The sequence below is a fragment of the Colobus angolensis genome, unplaced genomic scaffold, assembly GCF_000951035.1.
Source record: "Colobus angolensis palliatus isolate OR3802 unplaced genomic scaffold, Cang.pa_1.0 Scaffold302, whole genome shotgun sequence".
Taxonomy (NCBI): Eukaryota; Metazoa; Chordata; class Mammalia; order Primates; family Cercopithecidae; genus Colobus; species Colobus angolensis.
Genome location: NW_012116289.1, coordinates 999818 through 1024226, shown reverse-complemented (window position 1 = coordinate 1024226; position 24409 = coordinate 999818). Strand labels below are relative to the sequence as shown.

The 24409-nt window shown below is 40.1% G+C and overlaps 1 protein-coding gene across 1 annotated transcript in view; it reads right to left on the bottom strand.

Moving 5' to 3' along the window:
* The window catches only part of BMPER (BMP binding endothelial regulator), a 256801-nt gene that overhangs the window by 190879 nt on the left and 41513 nt on the right, over window positions 1-24409 (bottom strand). Inside the window, exons 5-6 of the mRNA XM_011950135.1 lie at window positions 5751-5833; window positions 2197-2287 (exon numbers count right to left, since the gene is read on the bottom strand). Of these exons, the coding sequence (XP_011805525.1) occupies window positions 2197-2287; window positions 5751-5833 (174 nt within the window). The remainder of the gene's footprint in view (window positions 1-2196; window positions 2288-5750; window positions 5834-24409) is intronic.

Below are 24409 nucleotides of genomic sequence, written 5' to 3'. Positions count from 1 at the left end.
CTTTGGCCCTTACTCACTCACAGACCTCAGGCAGGCACTTATTCTTGGTGGGCCTAATTTCTTCTTGTGTAAACAGTGGATGGCTGTGAGGACTTAGCACTGTAATATGAGCAGTCATGGAGTTCAGCCCTTTCCTTCCTAGAAACCCAACGAAAAAGAGAGTGGAAGAAGCAATGGCTCAAACATAACTTCAATTGCTGAAATAGATCACTCTGCTGTTTGTGTACCCACAGTTTCAAAGGCAGCCTGAAAATATGACTATCTCCTAAGTGAGGAGAATGTTCTATAGGGTGAGAGGTCTTGGGCTTCAAGTGTTCCATTTCATTATTGTTGGTCCATGACGGATCCCATGGTTATGAGGAGGGGGCAGCTCTGAGTTGATTCTGTGTCAATAAAGCAACAGTCGGCCGGGCACAGTGGCTCACACCTGTAATCCCAGCACTGTAGGAGGCCGAGGCAGGAGGGTCACGAGGTCAGGAGATCGAGACCATCCTGACTAACAGGGTGAAACCCCATCTCTACCAAAAATACAAAAAAATTCGCCAGGCGTGGTGGCGGGTGCCTGTAGTCCCAGCTACTTGCTTGGGAGGCTGAGGCAGAAGAATAGCATGAACCCGGGAGGTGGAGGTTGCAGTGAGCCGAGATCATACCACTGTACTCCCGCCTGGGCAGCAGAGCGAGACTCCATCTCAAAAATATAAATAAATAAAATAAATAAATAAAAAATAAAGCAACAGACTACTCAACACAACTGAATTCATATTTAAGAGCTATGATATTTTAAAATCTATATGGTATATAAAATATGCTCTGTTATCAATGTCAGGGTTGGCTGTGTATAGAAATTATCTGGGAGATCTGAGACCCCAGAGTTCCTCAGATATTCTGATGGAATTGGTCTGGGATGCAGCTTGATCATCAAGACTGATTTTTTTAAGGATTTCCAGGTGACTCTGGTATGCAGCCTGGACAACTACTGATCTCATTGAATAAAGATCCTGTAGGCATTTAAGGATACAGTTAGGCGATACAAACTTTTCAACGCATTCTAAGGGAAAAGCACTCAAGCAATCTCGGCTTGATAGACACAAAATAAGTGGATAATGGAAAAAATAATTTTACTTTCAACCAGTTTTTGGCTTTCATGTAAGCTCATGAACAATACAAGCTTTGCAGAAATCCCAGTGTGAAAAAGAAGCTGAATAAAGACAGCCAGGGGAGCTGAGAAGGGTTAGACATAAGTGGAAGCTGGCTATCCTTGTCATTCAAGGGTGAGAAAAGGCTGAACTCTGAAAGGGACCATGCTTTTCAGACCGCATGGAGGAAAGCGACAGGTGCCTGAGAATGGAGCAGGAGCTCATTTCTGCAGAGTGTCCAGTGGTGCCTTAGGCACTTCACAGGAAGTTTCCAAGAACAGAAGGCCCTTTGGAGATTAACCTCAAAAGCAGAGCAGTAGTCGTATTACCACTCTTGAGGAAAAGCACTCAGAAAAAAAACAACAACAACAACAACAAAATGCAGAACACCTGTCGGAGACTATCGGCCAGTGGCTTAAGAGATCAGGAAAAATCTCTCACCTCAAATCCCCAGGCTTGTATGTAAGGGCAGGAAAAGATGCAGGAGGCCTTTGTAATCCTGTTCAGAAAAGTAAAAGGAAACGTTCCAGCCACTGCAAAGGAAAGATCCTTTTGCTGTCAGCTAGAAAGCAGGTCCCTCTAAAAAAGACAGAGGGTTCACATTGTTGAACCACACAGAAAACTGAGACTAGCAAAACCCTAAGCTAAATTCACTTAGGAACACAGCTCTCAGTTTTCAGAAAACATCTGGTCACCTCATCACCATGGCGAGAGCTCTGGCCAGGATTTTGCAATATGAAGCAGTAAAAAGACATTTCTGGAAGCCAGAGAAAGCCACAGCCTTTTCTTCCAAAATAAGCATTACCTGTAGCTCTGTGGAGTGGAAAGCAGACCTCAGAGCCCGGAGAACCTGCATGCCAGGACCTCCAGCACATTGCATTCATGCTGGGCACACCAAGGAGGCCAAGCGGATATTTCTATGCAAAGGAGCTCGCTCTCTAAACCCATTAGGTACACAGATGTAAAGGGAAGAAAATTTCCAACAAGAGGGGTTGGGAGATTCATGCATTGCTGAGGGAACACACAGAGATTTCCAGCCTCCCCTTCCTGAGAATGTTACCTGGACATGTGGGGCAGCACATTCCCAGACGCTCCAAAGGGTTTTTACAGTGAACAACACAGCGCACCTCAGACTCTGTGACAACGCCCTCCTGAAACACAGAACACCACAAGCAAAGTCAGCCCAGAATTCCCATGGAGTTACTACTTTTGGAAAGTGACCTTTGTAGGAGAGGTGTCCAAGCACAAAACCCGCAAAGCTTGGTGGGTGTCAGGGCAAGAGGTATGAGACACCAACGAGGTGAGATCCAGGCTCACCCCAATCAATGCTCTAGAACTCAGTGCAAATCTGTCGCCTCTTATTTTCCCTGTCTTTGCTTTCTCTTTGGCCCTAATTTCTTGCTTCCTTTTAAATCTAGTTTTTAAGACCTTCCTGGTGTCAGTAAGTACCCAACAGAATCTAGCTGCTTATTCACAGTTGTTTTAGGTTTTCCACACTCCTATACTTTCTGTCATTGTTATTCACGTCAAGCCGTTAATGGTGAGGCACAGAGTATAAGCACCTTAACCCAGACTAGCACCTGGAGATCCTAAATCCTTACCAATCCTTACCTTCTAGAAATAACTAGACCAGCTCTGCAATCTTAGAAAGGTCACTCTGCCTCACACAGATCCTGGGTCTCAGTTTTCCTCAAGCATCAAAGGAAGGGATTAGACAAAACTATTTTTAAGTTCATATTATATATGTCAAAATAGAGACTTTAGGGCTTAATAATAAAATCAAGTGAGTCTCAAATTGATATTGGGACTGTAATATCACCTTAATGTCAATTGAAATATTTTTAGAATTAATTTTCAGAGTTGGCCTTCGAAGGGCTTTCTCCAGATTCTCTACCCATTTTGTAAATGGATTTGTGTTTTATTTTTGGTTTGGTTTTTCTTGTTGTCTGTGATGGGAGGGGTGGCACAGGCTGAAAACAAACATAACAAATTGACAACTAGGTCATTTTCTTCATCGTGTCTGCTACCACATCATCTCAACCCAACAAGAAGGGCTACACCCTAAATGTTTTCATATCATGTCAGGCCTGAGGTTTCCACTCACTGGAGAATTTGTTATGGCTTAAATCACATGGGAAAGAAAAAAAACAACTAAGGTACCAGCAATATATAACATCACAAAAAGATCCATGCTTTAGTTATGTAACTGAAGCAATGCAAAAAGCTATGCATGGCCCCAAATCAATTTTCCTTCAGTATCTGCAATCCAGATGGAGGATTTAGGTTAGTTCCCAGCATGAATTTCCTGTCCGTGATCTTCAAATGTTCCTCTTCCCATAAGAAATTAAAAGCAGGAAAATAAAGGTAAATTTCTCACCATCAGAGCTCCCTTGGTAGGAAGATATAAGAAATAGGTAGAATTCAATTCAAATGGATCCAGGCCAGATCATTAGACTTCCTGTCATCTGTCTGAGACCTTGTTGTACCCAGTCCATGCAGGCGCTCTACCAGAAGCATTTTTAATAACAGTTTGGCTTTCTGCTTACAACTACCCCTGAAGAGAGTACTATTTCTGTTTTATAGGTGGTTAAAGTGAGGTACAGCAGGGTTAAGTAGCAAGTTATGTGAGTGTCAGAATCCATATTTCACCTATTGCCCTACACTGTATCCTCTGTTACTGATTTTGTGCCCTGAGAAAAGAAGAGCATGCAAAGAGAGGTTGCCATTTTGTCATTCTGCAGAGAAGCAAGAAGACTTCCCTGACAGGTGCCAGTAAATGGCAATTTCCTGCATTCCAAGATAAGGTCTCATACCTAAAGAAGGAAACAAGTCAGTAGAGAGAAGGTCCCAGGTGAGCAAAGGGGCAGCCTTTGGTAGGTCCCTTCACCGTAGCTTGCTTTTCTGCATATTAAATAAATATTATCCTAGCTAGCAGGGCACAGACAAGGTTTTAGAAAGGAGGAAAAATGAAAGGCAAAGTTCCTCTTAGGTAGGTAACATCCACTTTTTGTGCCCCATCTTACAGGTCAGCATCTCCTGACTCCCAAGGCTGCTGGTCTTTAAGATCTCTTTCAACAATAATTAGAGATTCCTGCATCACTCTTTCTGGGCCCTACTGACCAGAGATGCTAGGCAATTGGAGTTGCAGGGTTAACAATGGATAATGGCTTAATGTGTTATTCAGTCAACAAAATAGTCCCTCCCATATAATAGCTTCCACTTAATTTAAACAAAGTCTTCACCCAAAGGCAGCAAAATTCACCCATGGCTGGTCCATGCAACTTGAGGATCTTCAAAACCTCTGACTGTTACATAGGAATACTATGCTAGATTCCAGAGGATATGTGATTATCTTGTTTAGCATTGTAACCATGGCTTTGGTTTTCTGAGTGCTCTATCAAAGAGTGGAAATTTTGCTGGTCAAGAGTCAGGGCATAGGTGAAGTGGTATAAATTTTGGAACAAATGTGGGATTTTGGTGTTAGGGAAACTTATTGCTCTCATCCCTTTGCAGCATGACACTGATGGGACCTGCAACCTGGAGTAAAAATCCAGCAAATATTTGTTGATTTAATAACTTATTATTTATATTTGTTTACCTACTGCTTATTTTAACAAGTAACAGATTTTCTACATAAATAAGCTGAATATTTAACTAAATAAATAGCTGAAGTTCTTATGAATGAACATACCTATCATGGCATATAATAGGAGTGTAACTATATAAAATTTAGATTTCAGTAAACTAAATGTCACTATGCTTAAGATATGAGCAAGGAGAAATATCCATTATTATATTAACCTTTCAATCTCCTTTAAATGCAAAAGCATATCCTTGGACAACGAAATAGGGTTAGGGATAAAATGATTTAACAGCATCTTCTCTACAAAGAGGAATTTTTTAGTTTTGTCAAAATTAGATGAGCATAATTTTTAACAGATTACGTACAAAGAGTTTTTGTGTGCTTGTTTTTTTTAAAGGAGGAGTTTGAAAATTTAGGCTTTTCATTTCTGCTTTAGTTTATCTTGCTGTGTTTAACACCTGACGGGGTTAGAACCATGTGGAATCACTGCTCTTTTCAGAGTTCAGTAAGGATCAGCCACAGTGGACTCTCTAGTTGCTGAATTCGTGGTTTTTTAATTTGTCAGGTTGAAATCATCGAGTTACGGTATACTAATTGCTTCAATGTAATAGTTTACAGATTGGATCCAGTTCAAAATCTTTCTAAATCAAAGAAGGGAAACATACATCCTTTAACAAAACCCCCTTTCTGCTAAGAGGAATTCATGTTTTGCTCAAAGATGACTTCACAGGAAGACATGAATTTTCCCCAAGGACATGTGCATCTTCCTGGAGTTTTTCCAGGCACAATTGAACAACGGTGGACAATTCCGCTGTGTGTTTCTGGAAGCAAGTTCTACACAATATCTATGCTGCACCTGTCTCGTTATGATGAATGTCACAGTAAGTACACACAATAATACAGTTGCTTTTTCATTGGTTTTTCATTTTTGTTTAGCCTTTTTAGGGTTTTGTTCTGTGTTGTGTGAAGGGGTGACTAAAGAGGACTCTGTGGATTCCTTTTTACTACAGAGAGAAATAGTTGAACTTTACCTGGCACTGGCGTAGAACACAAGGCTCAGCCGGGCTCTGCCATTTGAAGGAGCTGTTATAGGTATTTCCTTCATAGGTGCAACCTAGACGGGAGACACAGAAGCAGGAAGAAAGGCCAAGATGGATATGGGTTTCCTTTACTGTTTGGAGCAAAATAAGTTATGTTCTCTAAGCCCAAATTAGCGATCACAGGAACCACCATGCTCTTTGGCTACTTTTTCCCAAAACACAACTAAGCCTTCTAAGTATCCACTTGACATTCACTTATATTAATTCATTGACTACTGAAAAGATTAACCTCCTGGATTATATCATCAAGTGCAAAGCCATAGATTGAAGAACTCTCATGGCCAAAATGTATAACCTTATGACTTGACTTATGCCTAATGACATATGAGGAGTAACAGAGCTAAAAACACCACTATGAAAAGGGATCTTACATGAGATTAAGTTAACTCAAGATCAAGAGTGAAGCTTAAAACATGATAGAAAATAAAAGCAGAAAATTAAAATAGAGGAATTGAATGCAAAATTCTATACCCGTCCAAGATTGTTGATGAGCTACTGTCTCCACTGGATAAAACGTTCAATTCTTACCTCTATTTCTAAGAGCTACAATTTCATATTTTTTTTTGTATTACTTTTAGGTAGTAAATTAGATTAAGCAAATCTGAAACTACCCAAGTATGGATTATCACATGTTTATTCATTGGCAAAAAGAGAAGTCAAAGGCCAGAGATCCTCAAAAGAAGAAATAAGCCAGTTAGCTTGAGTCTCTGTGGAAAAAGGCCAAAGAAACAATAGTGTGGAAATCACAGCCTAGGTCTTGAGTCAGTTTGTACAAATACCCCTCCACACTGTGGGTTACACAATCTAGGAAGATGCACCCGGCAATGCCTATATTCACTGTATCCTTAGAAGCCCATTAGGCAAAGAGATTTACCAATACATAGTCTGGATTGCTTAATACAAAAAGTACAGAAGCAGGAACACACACATGTGATAATGCAGAAATAAAAGTGCCTGGCTCTCTGTTGCAATGACTGATTTCTGGCAAGCTAATCAACCTCAATTCACATCACGTTTTTCTTGTCCAAGATGCAGAGAAGAGACTCACTCCTTCCATGAGAACTTTTAGATAATGCTGTGGTTAAAAACAAAAATCCCTCTTAATACATTCAAGCAGAATAACAAAGGACTTAGAAAAAATTCAATAGATGTTTTCATAAACTTGGAACTATGATCTGAATTCCCAAAGAATTATGAATGATTGAAAAGGGCTCATTAATACTCTGCCTTCTAGTTCCTACAAATCAAATTACTAAAGTACACAGCCGATTGGAAACACATTAGGGAAATGCTTTCACTATATATTTTTTAATTTCCTTTGCATGAAGTGTTGTAGAGATAAAATGTTCAACCACAGGAACCCCTAGCACACTACAAATACTTAGGCCAAACCAAGAATGAATACAGTAAATTTTCAACAATGAAAACCAATATAAAACAATTTGGTCTAGCATAAATCTTACTGAACAAACGCACTTACAAGAGACGTGCCATGTGCATGTCTGATCCACTAACACAGACTCATTCAGATAATAAATAACTTGCTCCGAGAGATGGAGGCGGGGAAATCAGAGAACCAAAGCCAATTCATGTTAAGTCTAAGTAAATATGAAACGTCTGCCAAGTCTGCCAGTGGAGTTTCCAAATATGTTATATATTTTCATCATCTGAATTAAAAAACTGAAAGAAAGGGTAACTTTTTGCTGCTAATAGTGCAGGCAAGGATATTGCCTTTTTTGTTTTAGAGGAGGAAGTGTACCACAAAATTCATGTGGGCCAGGGTTAAGAGACTGTTCCCAAACAATGCCAGGTCATGTGCAAAGGGCTCCCAGGAGGAGCACCAGGCTGTCTGAATTATTCCACTCTTTACAAGATAAAAGGTATTGGAATAAATGGTCCACAGTGCAAGGAACCCACCAGTGTTTTCTGCTTCAAATAACTGTCACTGGGAAGCCTTGTTCCTCCACCATATTTTACCACATAAAGAAAGATTGGACAATAATACTGGAAAATCAGACGAAGGGCACTTTCTGAAGTGCTCCATTGCTTAACCAATCTTGTTTACATGTCATTCTATCACATCTGAGTCCATATAACAGATCTTCTCAAATGATGGATGAATCTGAGTGACTGAATAGACTCCAAAACATCTGTGAAAATCTCTTTAGTAAATGTAATCCACATCTTTTCCTTCTTCACCTACCCTCACTACCATCAACTGCTTATGGAGACTTCAGTACATCAAGCATTAGAGTGGATTTCATATGTAAGGACTCTCAGAAAAAAAAGGTAATTAAAGAAAGGACATTCTCATCGCTCTTTGGGTTTATGTTCTAAGATAAACATGTTATTTTAATTCATGAAACTAACTTGAGCTAAATGAAGACTCAGATATACATACAATCAAAGAAAACATTATATGTACTCCAAAAATAAATGACTTCTTAATTTCTGTTAGATAACTTTCTTTACAATTAATTCTATTTGCCACCAACTTTATGCTACTAATAGGGTAAACAGACAGTATCTTGCCCTATTTTTATTTAAATTACAGAGAGATGGAATATACTATCACATATTGGCCATGGTAGAAAGAGATGCAGACAAAATTTTCCATCATACATCCAGGCATTGCTTCTCAAACTCCCTCTAGTGAGAGACCAGATTTGTTTTTGTTTTTATTTGTTTGCTTTTTGGTTTTTGAGATGGAGTTTTGCTCTTGTCTCCCAGGATAGAGTGCAATGGCACGATCTCGGCTCACTGCAACCTCCGCCTCTCAGGTTCAAGTGATTCTCCAGCCTCAGCCTCCTGAGTAGCTGGGATTACAGGTGCCTGCCACCACGCCCGGCTAATTTTCGTATTTTTAGTAGAGACGGGGTTTCCCCATGTTGGGCAGGCTGGTCTCGAACTCCTGACCTCAAGTGATCCGCCTGCCTCTGCTTCCCAAAGCGCTGGGATTACAGGTGTGAGCCACCGCGCCCGGCCTTTGTTTTTGTTTTTTAATCCAGTGTGGACTGATACTTTGATAAAATATAATAAAAGTGATTTACCAGAAAAAAACTGAATTTCAAAGAGACAAAATATAAGCCTAACTTTTATTATTACATGTAATAGGTACAGAATACACTACCAAATTGTATTAAACATTTCTGTTTACTGTCCATTTCTGTACTCATCTTATTGTAGACCAGCACCAAGGACCACATTCTGGGACACATTCTGGGTTTAATTGCATTGAGAGGTAGATTATGGGAGCAGGAGGAACAACTCAATGAAACAATATAAATATATTCAAGTGATGATGTTTAGAATAGAAGCAAACTTACAGATATTATAGTTTATCTCCTTCTTTTTACAGATGAGAAAATTTGCACAAAAAGGCTAAAGGGCTTACTCTAAATTAGAAGAAATTAGATTTGGAACTAACACTAGAATCCAAGTGCCATGTGGAAATTACATTTTTACAACCAGGTCTAAATTGCTAGTACTATTTTAGCATTTTCTAACTCAGCATAATACTCTTTGCTTTGAGGACTTCATGGCCCAGGAATAAAACCAGCATTTGTCCATATAAAATTAAATCATAGCAGATCTAGTAATTAAATAAAAGAGTAAGTGACTGGAATAATTAGATGACTGGTCAGGTAAATATGCAGCAACCAGTAAAATAGCTTTTTTTTTTCTTTAAATATTTAAAAGAAAATCCCTATAAGGGATTTATAAACATTCACGAGTTTTCTTCTAGTGACAAAAAGCATTTGAGATTTTATAAGCTTCAATAAAACCATCAGTACTGCAGCAGGAGGTGTGTTAATTTTCTGATAAAATCACTACGATATCTTTAAACCAGCAGTTCTCAAGTGAGAGCGATTTTGCCTTTCACCCTAACCCCTACCCAGGGGACTTTGGGCAACATTAGGAGACATCTTGGGTTATCACAGCTGGAAGATACGGAGTGCTATAGGTATCTAATGGATAGAGGCCAGAGATGATGCTAAACATCTGACAATGCGCACCAAGGATCAACCAGCTCAAAATTTCGATTGTGCCAAGGATGAAAAACCCTGATTTAAACCATCACGCAAAGCTCAATGGTTCTTCCTTACATATAAAATAATACAACAATGAGTCTAAATCAGCTACGCTTTTCTTTTGTATATATTTTGGGTTTCTTATGTTAATTCTTTTCAGGGTGGGAAAGAACTCCAGAGTATTTGTCCTAACATTCATATTCTTGTGGAGAAGCTTGGCTTAGCCAACTAGTCAACTGAGAAAATGGGGTAATGAAAACAGGAAGAGCACAAATTAATTGAATCCACAGTTAGGCAATAAAACTCATTTTTCCTATTAGTTGTGACCTTTTTCAGTGGCCACATTATCCCCAGGGAGAAAGAATACCACACATTTTCATCATTCTGTTGTTAAAATAGCTGTTAAAAATCATCGGGACCATAAAAAATGGCATAGGCCTTCTAATGAGCCTTAGCTGTGCCTAGTTTCTCCCATTTAGTCTTAATCCTCTCATTTTTCACATTAACATCAGTCAAATGGCAAAGAACTGGATCTTACCATTATGTATAACTTACCCCCTGGTACCCAAAGCCTTCACAACATGACCCCAACCTACCTTTCCAGTTCTTTCCCTTCATCCCTAGAACTCCATGTCATTGCCTGGGGTTACCTTCACAGTGAATTCGCAAGCTTCTGAATGCATGTTCAAGTTCCTCAACTAAGGCTATCTGGCTTCTGACCCTACCATCCCTCCGCTAAAACTTTACTCTCTTGTGCTATAGCTGCCTTCTAAGGGTCCAAGAAAAAGAAACTCAGTCATTATTGTCTGGAGCCTCTTTTTGGAGGGCTGACTGGGCTTTCCTTCTTCAATGCCCTCCCACACCTTCTAGATGCTCTCTCCTAGTTACCTCTCCAACCTCTCTACTCCAGCCTCAGCTAAGCTGCTGGTTATTTCTTGCCTGCCTGGACTATTGCAACAGGCTCACTGACTGTTTCTTCTGCCTGTGGTAGGGACTTTTCTTAAGCCATCCTCCTACACAACTGTCACTGTGTGCTCTTTCTGGCCTGCTCATGCCATTCACAATGACCAGTGGTGCACAGTCTGACTGAGGTATAAACCAGGCACATCCACCCCTAGCCCTTTTATTCTAGACAAATTGGATCAAAGTTTCCAAAAGTAGGAAGTGGAAGAGGAATCTAACACGTAGCCAGGATTGAAAACCATGGACCTTTACTAAACATCAAAGAGATCCCAGGTCTGGCCTCAACTCACCTCTTCATCCTCTCTTCTGCTGCTCCCAAACTTTTACTCCCTCCATTGCAGAGAAACTCTACTTAGAATTCTCCAAAACATGGCCAGAAGATCTCAACCTGAGATTTTGCACATGCTGGTCCCTTATTGAAAAGCCTGGATCTCATCCATTTTCTCCCTCTCCATTGTCCCACAAGGAAACCTAGGTCACCCAAGCTTTCCTTCCTTGCCTAATTCATCCTTTTTTGAGACTCAGCTTAAGATCATAGTCTCTGGGAAGCCTTCCATGAAACTTCCTCACTCAGGGTAGGCTCCTGTGTTCTTTCTCCAGGCACAATGTGAATTCCAAGTCCCTTTGTTTATGGGAAGGACTTGATAAATGTTTAATTTCATTGGTAATAAATAGTAGCCACCAACATACAGCTATTCCTACAAACCACAGAAATAGAACACAGAAAAGGTGACATTCACTGGACCTCCTGTTTTCTCTTGGGTATGTGGGCCCATTCAACTCCTCTTCCAGAAACAGGAAAGCTTTCTTGGAGCTATTCAGATAAGTGAACTTTCAGTAGAGTGCCTTTTCCTTTCAAAAACCTACTTCGGTTGCCCAACTACTGGTTTATTCTTGACTATTTTTTTAATAAGCACACAAACAGTCATATTTATTTAAATTAAACCAAACTGGGAGTCTTAGAAGTCATTTCATGCCACATGGCACAAGGAAACAGAGCAGACGGGTCTGCCATGCTTTGCTGCTTCCAGGCCACCTGATAGGGCACCCCTGCTCCCCTGGACTTGGTCAATAAGCCCCAGATTACCCCAGCCCAATACAATTTTTTTAATGAACCACTTTTCAGACACTGTTCTCCAGAAACATATGGAAGTATAATCAAAAGGGATAAACATAAAATCTGACTATCCATTCCAGGGCTTAAACAGTGTCCTTAAGACTTCATTTAAAACAGGCTTTTATTACTCTTCGAGGCTGTACCTACCATGAATCCTGGAGGCAATTGAGCTTATTTTTGGCTAATGGGAATTTTATAGCCAAACCATTTCCTCAGTCTCAAGAGAAAGAATCAGGCCCATGAACTGAGTTCTTAAATAGTAGTGTGTGCTCCCTCACCACAAAAATTTTTTTCATTGCTTTTTTAGTTTCGCTTCCAATTAGGAATTCAATATGTGATTGAAATGAAATAATTGGCAATAGAAAAAAATGATAGAAAGCTATTTCACTTAATATCCATATCTAGTATGTAGCCTTTTGAGGTTGACTCTTTTCTCTCTGAATAATTCTTCTGAGCTCCATCCAACTTGTTGCATGTATCAGTTGTTTGTTCCTTTTTATTGCTGAGTATCCATACCATTCCTTGGTATGGATATACCACAGCTGGTTTAACCACTCACCCACTGAAGGGCATCTGGGTTGTTTCCAGTTTTTACCTTTTACAAATAATGCTGTGATGAACATTTGTTCGTTGTTTCACTGGCATAAATACTCAAGAGTGCAATTACTGGGTCATGTGGTAAGCGTATGTCTAGTTCTTTAAGAAACTGTCATACTGACTTCCAGGGTGGCCGAACAATCATTTGACATTTTCACCAGCAATGTATGGGAGATTTTCCACATCTTCACCAGCATTTGGTGTTATCACTCTACAGCTGACCCTTGACCAACCTTCTTGAAGTCAAAAATTCAATATAACTTTTGATTCCCCAAAAATGTAACTACTAAGAGATTACTGCTGACTAGAAGCCTTACCAATAACATAGTTGATTAACATGTATTTTGTATGTTATGTGTATTATACACTGTATTCTTACAATAAAGTAAGCTAGAGAAAAGAAAATGTTACTGAGAAAGTCATAAGGAAGAGAAAACGTATTTACTCTTCATTAAGTAGAAGTGGATAATCATACATGTCTTCATCCTCATCACATTAACGTAGGTGGAGGAAGGCGAGGGGTTGGTCTTGCTGTCTCAGGGGTGGCAGAGGTGGAAAAAGTGGAGGAGGTGGAGGAGATGTAAGGAGAGACAGGAGAGGCAGGGACACTTGGGTGTAACTTTTATTGAAAAAGATCTGTGTGTGAGTGGACTCACAGAGTTGAAACCCATGTTGTCCAAGGGTTTGATGTTGATATTTTTAGCAATATTGATAAGTGAGTTAATATTTTCTTGTAGCTTTAACTGCATTTTTCTGATAGCTAATGATGTTAAACATCTTTTCATGCACTTCATTGCCACCTGTATATACTCTGATGAAATGTCTCTTCATACCTTTTGCCCATTTCTAATTAGACTTTTTGTTGTCCTCACAAAGCTTCCATAGAACAAATGGTTGTTATATTGATGAGGTAAATTTATCAATTTTTCGTTTTTATGAACAGTGCTTTTGGTGTCAAGTCTGAAAACTCCGCCTAGTTCTAGGTCATAAATATTCTCCTACATATGTTTTCTACGAGTTTTACAGTTTTCCATTTCACATTTAAGTTTGTGATTAATTTTGACCTAATCATATGATGTATAAAGTTTAGGTGAGGTGTTTGTTTTTTGTGTGTTTTTTTGTTTGATTTGTTTGTTTATGAACAGCTCACTGCTCCAGCGCCATGTGTTTAAAAAGCTAGCCTTCTTCCATCAGATTGCTTTGGCATTTTGTTAAAAATCAGGCGGATATATTTCTGTCTTAGTCCGGTTTCTTCATTCAATTCCACTGATCTGTGTGTCCCTCTCTCTGTCCATTCCATATTGTCTTTATTACTGTAGCTGTACTACACACATTGAAATTGGGTAGACTGATTCCTTTCACTGTATTCTTGTGTTTCAGGGTTGTTTCAGTTATTCTAGGTCCTTTGCCTTTTCATGCAAATTTTAGAATAAGCTTGTCTATGTCTACAAAATACCCCTGCTAGGTGCTTTTTAGACCATTTTAAAAATTGCTTATATGGAAATATCAGGCTTGATCTATGCCTCATTGAGAAGCCTCTTTAACTGTGGAATGAAGCCTGCTTATGTTTGCCAAGTACACTTTTGGGAAGCGTTTTTCCATGAGTAGTCCAAGGACTAAGGGCCTTCCTAGGGGGCCTGTGAAAACACACATTCCTGTACCCATCTTTTTCTTCTTATCTACCACCTCTTTCACCTAGGCTCTTTGCTGGAGAGTCTGAGCTGAGACTCATTTGCTTGGGATGATTTTAGAACTGCGCAGCCAGCAGAAGAGACATCTGATTCAACAGTGCAACACTGTACAGAGTCTTCTGGAAGTCTGTGTGGCTGCCCCTGATTTCATGCCATGAGATCAGAGGGGTTCTTTGTTACTTTTGAAGCATGGGTAGATACACGCATTAGAGAGAAAAATTCACCCATTCTAAAAACAGGGCAAAACTGATAAAGGCCTTGGTCAGGCACGGTGGCTCACACCTGCAATCCCAGCACTTTGGGAGGCTGAGGCGGGCGAATCACCTGAGGTCAAGAGTTCGAGACTTGCCTGACCAACATGGAGAAACCCCATCTCTACTAAAAATACAAAATTACCCTGGTGTGGTAGCAGGCGCCTGTAATCTCAGTTACTGGGGGGAGGCTGAGGCAGGAGAATCGCTTGAACCCAGCAGGCGGAGGTTGCGGAGAGCCAAGATCACGCCATTGCACTCCAGCCTGGGCAACAAGAGTGAAACTCCATCTCAAAAAAAAAAAAAAAAATTGATAAAAGCCTTAACCTGTGGGCAGGAGCTGTGGAAGAGAATGTCAAATATCTGTCAAGAAAAGCAGCTACTGACCTGTGTGATCACACCAGGAGATCACACAATGAGGAGAAACCTTCACACCATAAGCCCACACCTCATCCAAGCTGGAGCTAAAGCAGGCACTCATGGGAGCTGTACTGGAATCTCCCGCACTCCCTGAATCTCAGAGCAACCATTGATTTCTGAATTTTAGTTTATCAGCAAAGGCTTATACTTTTAAATTATATTTCTTTCATTAGAAACTCTTGTTAAAAAGAAGAGAAATATCAAACACCTGGCTTGTAATCAGTGGTGTGCTTCCCATATTTAACAGCCAGCTCTCTAAGAGGAAAAAGCCCTGACTTTGAAACGCATTCTGATTTCCAAGGTATGAATACTCCCACCGTGGTCAATTCCTGGCAACTAAGGTGATATCAAGAAACACAGTGTGGGGAAGATAAGCACATCAGCACATCACAGTTTATAGTACTATATATTTTAACAGTAGGTGCCAATGGCTCTGTGAAACCTTTTATCTTTCTAACAGAAGACCATGAACTTTTGGGTAGAGTTTAGGGTATTTTATTAGCATTCGAGGTCATGCTGTTAATTCCATATACCTAGATAGAAATATTTAAGCATACTGACAGTCACATATTTTCAGTTTATGGCATTATGTCTGGTTCTCCTTCTCCTAAACTTGGTATATACAACACATCGTTTAACCAGGAGAACATTCATTCCAGGGGCTCCCAAGCCTGCTGAACATCAGAACCACCTAGAGGGCTAATTCAGAATATAGACGCCCAGTGGAATCTATACAAATGTCTATCAACAAATGAGTGGATAAACAAAATGCAGTATATTCATACAATGGGCTATTACTAGCCTTTTAAGGAATACAATTCTAATACCTGCTACAATATGGATAAACCTTGAAGACATTATGCTAAGTGACAGAAGCCAGACACAAAAGGACAAATATTGTCTGACTGCACTTATATGTGGTACCTAAAATAGGCAAATTCATAAAGACAGAAAGTGAAATGCAGGCTACCAAGGGCTGAGGGGAGGAGAGAAAGAGGAGATGTTGTTTAATGGGTACAGAGTTTCAGTTTGAGATGATGACAAAGTTCTAGAAATAGATAGTGGTAATGGTTGCTCAACAATGTGAATGCACTTAATGCCATCGAATTGTATATTTTAAAATGATCAAAATGGTAAATTTTATGCTATGTGTGTCTTGCCATAAAAAAGAACACAGTTGCCTGGGCCTCACTCGTTGGGGATTATGATGCATTTGGTCTGGAGTGGGGCTCAGGCTCTGAGTATTTTACAAGCAGTCCTGGCAATTCCGAGACACAAGCTGGTTCAGGACCCACTAATCTAGTCCAGCCCATGCATGATACAGAGGGGAAAACAAAGGTTCTGAAAGAAACGTCTTGGCCAAGGTCAAGTAACTAGAAGTGGCAGAGTCAAGAATTGATTCCCCATCTAATTCCCAGTCCTGTCTTCTTTTCACTTCATTCTTCAAATAACTCAGGGTCTTCATGCCTATTATACAATCCTCAGGCTGTAAGGCTTAGAAGTTCCCTGTCTAGATATCTGAAAATATTAACCGGGCTGGGCTTTTGCCCTCAGCTGCTCTGTGTGGCCTTGCCTCTCGAGGTCTGAAGATGTTTGCCTTGCTTCTGCATTCACAGTCTCATCAAGGTGGTCATGCCACATTCCCCGGAACCTGATATATTAAAAACTCACAGTGCAGGTTTGAAGGATGCCTGGACACTCTCGGACAGTCAGAGGACTGCCTCATGTGTTCAGCATCAGCCAGTCAATGCCCAGGCATGTCTGCAGATAAACATCTTCAGCCCTCCAACCACCAACCTACTAGAAACATAATTAGCTGGCCCTGGCGTAAATAAGCTCATACAGGGAGAAGGAGGCACTCAAGTTCATGAACATACCAATGTACATTGTTCACCTTCATTTATCATATTAGTCTTGTTAAACATCAATCTCTCTAGCAGATAGATTTCTAAGCCAATACACATTAGCTCTAAGATGAGATTCCTCTCCAAAACAAATCTAGAACATTCAATTCTAAAAAGAAAAAAAAAAAAGGAATCAACTTCTGAAGAAACTACAAGAGTATTCTCTGATTAAAGTCCAGTAGGAACATTTACCATTCAGTATCATGATCATTTTTAAAATAACAATCAGATGCCTGCACACTCACGCATCTTCCTCAATAGATGCATGTCACATATATGGACATACTTTCAGTTTCAGAGTTGCCAAATTTAAGCAGCAAATAAAAGAGAACCTACACAGACTGCAGGGCCTTCAGTGTCAAATCATTCCTTTCCTGGGGTTTTTGATGATGCACCCCAAGTTTCTACCTAGAATACCTCACTTTATTCTCTCAGCTTTATGGCCCTCCATGAAACAATGTCATTAGAAGCCTCAGAGGAGATAAGAATGTTTTGGTTCCAAAACATTTTGAGATGATAAACATCACTGTGATTTTATTCTCACAGTAAAATATACTATAAGACAGGGGGAGGGAAAAAACCATCTTAAAGTGCTGAGCAGTTTACTCCTCATGGCAGGTATGCTATAAGCAGTCGCAGAATCATTTTAAGAGCAGCTGCAGAAAACCCAAAGCTACATTAAAGGTTCATTTTATGTGATGTTATAAAAGAAAGCAGATAATCACATCAAAATTATGGTACCTTGGAAATCCGAAGTCCTAATTGCATAATATTACTGGTGGCTTTGCACAAAACAAAGATCTACTAAAAATTACATTTAGGTGATCAGTAAGTTTATTAGTACTATACTATACTACAGCCACTACCATATGAAAATATACTTAAACTGTGGTGGTTTTAATTATCTTTTTAAACCTCTATGGAATTCAAAGAGGGAACAATAAAATATCAAGGACCTGGAACTCGTTGGTAGACATTCAGTCATTTTTCAAATCCCTATTTATCCATTCTCATTCTCTCCCTATCACTCTCACTCAACTTCAACTACCACCCTCCTCCACCATGGCCAGGAACAGTTGCAACCATTTAATGTGAGGCAACAGTACTACACGAAATATGATCATGACATCATGAGACACATGCTGAACTAGGAAGCTTGAAACTTAGTTCCATTTTTCCCATCTTTCTCTTATTCCCTTTTATCCAACATATATTCAGGGGGCAGCCAGTCTGCACCAGGCACAGTGATCAGAGCTGAAAATACTATCATCCCTACCCTCCCAAAACTTCCAGTTTAGCAGGAGCTCCAGAAAATCAAAATGCTGAATCACAATTGAGGTTAGTGTTAAGAAGAAAAGATATTTAATTGTACAGCAAGTACCCATGCATGCCGGGAAGGGATGTCCAAAGTGAAATCTAAAAGATGGGTCAAAGTCAGCTCTATAACATAGGGCAGAAAAGCACTCCAAGCAAAGGTTAGAGTATGTTCAAAATTACACGGCAGGAAGTAAGTACGAAACATTGAGAAAAACAGAAGAAAGCCTCCTGGCCAGGTACAGTGGCTCACACCTGTTATCCCAGCACTTTAGGAGGCCAAGGCAGGTGGATCACTTGAGGTCAGGAGTTCAAGACCAGCCTGGCCAAATGGTGAAAACCCATCTCTACTAAAAACACAAAAATTAGCTTGGCGTGGTGGTGCATGCCTGTAGTCCCAGCTACTCAGAAGGCTGAGGCAGGAAAATCCATGAACCTGGAAGGCAGAGGTTGCAGTGAGCCGAGATCCTGCCATTGCAATCCAGGCTGGGCAACAGAGAGAGAATCCACCTCAAAAAAAAAAAAAATCCTACCAGGAGAAGTGCCAAAGAAGACGGGGAGACGGGGGAGAGCAAGACCCAGATCTTGCAAGGCTTGGTGGCCACCTAACCAGAGGAGGAGAAGGAATGGCCAAAAGCAAGCAAGCGTTTACTAGCTTGTACTGTGTACACTGATGGGCAAGCTATCTTCTAGCTGTATCATTCTCGATAGATGCTTCCACTTACCATGTGTCCCAAAGCCGCTCTGGCTATGGTTGGTAGAATTCTAAGATGTATCCAACCCCTGATATATATACTTTGTGCAATCCTTCCCTTGAGTGTGGGCAAAAACTGTGAATGTGATGGATGTCACTCCCATGATTAGATTGTGACCAGAAATTGTGCAGGTGTAACTTGAGTTATTGTCCCAAGTGGGCCTGACCTACTAAGTGAGCCTTAGAAAGGGTCTACAAGTCATAAAGGTCCTCTCTTGCTGGCTTTGAAGAAGGAAGCCACTCTGCAGTTGCAAGGAACTTAATTCTGCCAACAGCCACATGAGCTTAGAAGAGGACCCTGAGCCTCAGATGAGATCAGCCCTGGATGACATCTTAATTGCAGGCTTTTGAGACCCAGCTAAGCTGTGCCCAGAACCCCAACCCACAGGAACTGTGGGTTAATAAATGTGGGTTAATAAATGACAAACTTTAGGCCATTAAGTTTGTCATAGCTTGTTGTCCATCAATAGAAAATTAGTACGCTGGCCATCAGCAGCAGAAGGAAGATCTGGGAGGCTGGGAGCCTCTGAGACTACCCCCATTCTGATATGGCTGTCAGGCACTTTGCATATGAGACATCAGGGAGACCAGAACTACCACCCTACTCCACCAGGGCCAGGAACTTTCACAACTTGGCCCACTTTAGAAAGTGAAAACGGATGCGCCAGAAGTCCACAGCAAGCCTTAGAAATCTAATCTTCTAACTTAAAGGCAACCACAAACTCGCCCCTTAAACTGCCTTCCAAAAGTCTACAAAATCTAAAAGACAAAGCCCAGGAATAAAAGGGTTGAGACAAATTTGACAAGGAAAGCTGATCTCTGTTTCAAGTTTCCTTACTAATTTTAACAACAAAAACAGCTTTTTGTGAAGTATGATTTTAATGTTAACAAGGTCCTTTTAAACAAATAGGGTCATTTTTATTGAAATGCCAAAATAACCTGGTTTATATTATGGGTAACCAATCTATGAATTGTAACATTTTATACATCTTTTTTTGGTTAGAGAAAAAGAGCAGGGGAAAGAAATCCCTCTTGTTTTTTTGTCTTGTTTCTTTCTTGTCTTGAAAAACATATTAACAACCTCCACTCAAATTTCTGGGGCCAGGTGGATAAAATTATTTAAACTGCATAGGTTAATTTATCTATGCAGGCATTCCAGAATCTAACAACTTTCATCAAGAAGCACATGAGAAATTCTCTTAAGTGCAATATCATGGAAAAAATGTGACACTGGAAGTGAGTAATTCAATAGTGGGGAGGGAATGCAATCTCCAAAGATGTTTTAAGTGGCAGTTTAGAGTCTCAGCATTAAATTAGCTAAGAGTAAAGCTAGAGACTTCTATTTTGTTAGAAATGAAACACACACACACACACACACACACACACACACACAAACAAAGAAATGAAACATGCACGCAGAGAGAGAGTATGCAGAGCCTGGCTCTGGAAGGATCACCAAGAACCTGGTACAAAGACTGTCTCCAGGACAAAGTCGCTGGGGTCAAGAGTGGGAGGGAAACTTACTTTTACTATAGATATATTTGGGTGTTTTTAAGTGTATAATTGCATGACCTATTTAAGATATTGTATGCAGCCAAGCACACACATACACACACAAGAGCAAAACTCATCTCAATTGTCTCACTGGAACATTGCTGCAGTAATAAGCAGTCATGAGTACTAGTGAGGGAAAAAATAATTAAGTTGAGGGTTCCCAGATAAAGGACAATTAGTAAGAAAAGCCACTGGTTCCTAAGCTACATGTTGTCAGTCACCTCCAAAAGCCTCTCTGCCCACATACTTTCTTTGAAATTGTTGGTCCACCCAGACTATAATCAGTCCTGGAGGGAGAAAGGGGCTGTGCCCAGGTGAAGAACTGCCGAGTTCATTTCTTTCTCTCTCTCTCACTGTCTCTCTCTCTCTCTCTCTCTCTTTCTCTCTCTCTCTCTCTCACTTATCTCTAGAGCCATCATAACTCATCTCTCCTCTTTCCTGCTTATCTCACAGGCAGTATGATACTTTATTAGTCCATTCCCATATTATTATAAAGAAACACCTAAGACTGGGTAGTTTATAAAGAAAAGAGTTTTAATTCGCTTAAAATTCCTCTGGCTGTACAGAAGGCATGGCTGGGAAGGCCTTAGGAAACTTACAATCATGGCAGAAGGCAAAGGGGAAGCAGGCACCATCTTCACATGGCCAGTAGGAGACAGAGCAACGGAAGAAGTGCCACACACTTTTAAACAACCAGATCTCGTGAGAACTCACTCACTATCATGAGAACAGTAAGCGGGAAAACCACCTTCATGATCCAGTCACCTTCCACCAGGTGCCTCCTCCAACACTGAAGATCATAATTCAACATAAGATTTGGGTGGGGACACAGAGCCAAACCATATTATATGCCAAGCAAGAAGAATGGGACAGTGGGAGTCAGAAGACCCCCTCTGCCTCTGAGCAATTGTAAAATCTCTGTCATCATGTAAGTTTTCCTGTCTGCTAAATCAGAAGAGTAATCACCACCACCTCAGGGCTGAATACAACTCTGTCTATGAAAGCCTAAGATTGGATCATTGTCTTCTCTTCCAAAGTATTCTCTAAGCCTCTTTCACAGTATAGTTTACATGATTGACAGACCTTTCAGGGAAAGGCAACTCATTTCTTATTTGGGAGGCAAAACCTGGGGCAAAGAGTATCCAGGTTGATTAGATATAATAACTACCAGAGAATTTGGCCATGTCCAAAAGAAAGGAAAGCAGAGGTTGAGGAAAGAACTACTCTTTTGTTTGGGCAGCAGACAATGCATGGTTATGATTGCCAAAATAAGTCTGGTGAAAAGTAACCAACCAGATTGGCACATGGCTAACTCAATCTTTCCATCTTAAAACATTTCAACAATAAAACAACTCACTCCGTCAACACAGAAAGTGTGATTATTTTCATATAAGAGTTTTTTTAAATGTTTATTTCTATATATGGTAAGTAGCTGGTTCCCTCCAAAACAACCACATAGCAATATTCTGAAAGGCATGATCATCTTTCAGGTCATTCTTGAAGCAGCACTGAGAAAAGATCCCTTATTCATGACCTTGTATTATATAAAAGGCAATCTATAGTTAATAATGCTTAATCTATTACCATTATTCATAGTCCCCCTTTACATTGGTCAGTATTGGTCTATAGAAACGAGCTCAATTCTCTTAAATTTCACAATGCATGTTTTGCTCTTTAATTCTTATTTATCAGAACCTAGGGCAGTTGACCTCATTTTGGAAATCAATGTGCAAATATTTATATTTTGCATTTTTCTTTTCATGAGACATCATAGGATTTCTAAAATCAAATATAAAAGTTAAACTATTAAAAAATGCAACCTATGGGATCATAACCAACAGAAAAACAAGAAAAAACACAGAAAAATCAAAGACAAGAAAAGGTTATGGAAAATAAACCCCCCTTGACAAATGAAAGACTTTTTTTTCAATCCTTCATCAAACTCTTGCGGACAATTAATATTTCAAGCTCTATATGAAGAAAGAAGATGGAATTTGACCTATAAATGTCCGAAACACACCTTATTCATTTATGATCTACTAATAACAAACATATATTCAGATAACAAGCACATTATTGTTCATGAAAGAACCCCACATTAAAGGGTGATTTTCAGTCCAAGTAAATACAGAAAAGCTGCCAAAACCATCTGTTTGACTCCCGATGATCTCATTTGTTTTCATCAAACAATATCGAGTTTTTTCAAATTAGATTAATCTTCTGCCTAGTTGTTAGGCTATTTGGATAAAAATGCATAACTATTATTAACATAAAAATAATCTCAAAAGCACACTGAAATACTTGCCTGAGAGAAATTAGTTATAATTTACTTACTTTTTTGTTTTAAAGAATATTCTGGCTTCATAAAAGCTAAGGACAATTTGGTAAGCAGCACTATTCTATAAATACCTGGCCAGTGAATTCATAAATAATTGTTAAATTAATGAACGAATGGAATATATGAGCAACGCAATTAAAGAAAACAGGAACACAAATGCATGCACACACAAAACCTTTCTAAGTGTGCGTTTGAACTATGACTTTTCACATTTCTGTCCTTAAGCAGATGTTCTCTCCTACCATTGCCTTTTCAAAATCAGCATTTTTTCCGGAGGAAAATAAGTAAAAGTCATGATAGGATTCTGATATCTTTTTGTGTGACCCCTCTACTCCTCCTCAAACAATCAACAAACAAACAAAAACTTATTACAGATTTGTTTTAAATCAGATTTGTTTAATTCAAGGAAGCCTAGAAACTGGTACCTTAACAAGTTCCCCAGGTGATTTTGAGTGGCAGGCAATGACTAAGACCTATGTCATGCCTTTGTGTGTGCCAGAACCTTCACCCAGGAGCCTTCTGCAGAGCAGCCCTTTTTGAATGTGATTACCTTTCACTTGTTCATATAAACACACTGATTTCTGGAAAGCCTTCCCAGGCACATCCCTGATTCCGTGCCTGCTAGCTATCCTCCTTCCCTTCTGATATGGTTTGGCTGTGTTCCTATCCAAATCTTATCTTGAATCGTAATGCCCATAATCCTCACATGTCATGGGAGGGACCCAGTGGGACGTAATTGAATCATGGGGGCGGTTTCCCCCGTGCTGTTCTCATGATAGTAAGTTCTCACGAGATCTGATGGTTTTATAAGTGTCTGGCATTTACCCTGCTGGCTCTCATTCTCTCTCCTACTGCCCTGTGAAGAGGTGCTTTCTGCCATGATTGTAAGTTTCCTGAGGCCTCCCTAGCCATGTTGTCAACTAAACCTCTTATAAGATACCCAGTCTTGGGTATTTCCTTATAGCAATGTGGGAATGGACTAAAACGCCTTCCCTCTGCACTCAGGCATGCCTTCCCCAGAGAACTTTCCAACCAGATGGTACTTTTCTGTGTCCCCTTAATGAAGCAAGCTCCTTGAGGATATGGTCACCCTCTGCTTCATCCTGGGTCACTAATGCCTTGGCAAATGGATGACTGAACTTCTCCAGGCCCTCATTTTCCTATAACATAAGATAGAAATCATCTCACTGTTGTGATGACTTAGTGGTAAGCATAAACCAACTAACTTGGTATCCAGCAATGGGGAACATAAGTCCTTCTGGTACTTCCATGAAGATAACAGATGGAGGTAAAGGTCTTAAAATCAACCAGATAATTACACCTCACAATCTGCAGTGCTTCAACAATACTACATGGACAGGCAGATGGCTGCCACAGTTTTCATGAGCCTCAGGATGAGAGCTCTTGGTAGACAAAAGCAGTAACACTGGTTAGGCACGGTGGCTCCCAGCACTTTGGGAAGCTGAGGTGGGTGGATTACCTGAGATCAGGAGTTCAAGACCAGCCTGGCCAACATGACGAAACCCTGTCTCTACTAAAAATACAAAAAAAATTAGCCTGCTTGGTGGCGGGCACCTATAATCCCAGTTGTTTGGGAGGCTGAGGCAAGAGAATCACTTGAACCCAGCAGTCGAAGGTTGCAGTGAGCCAAGATTG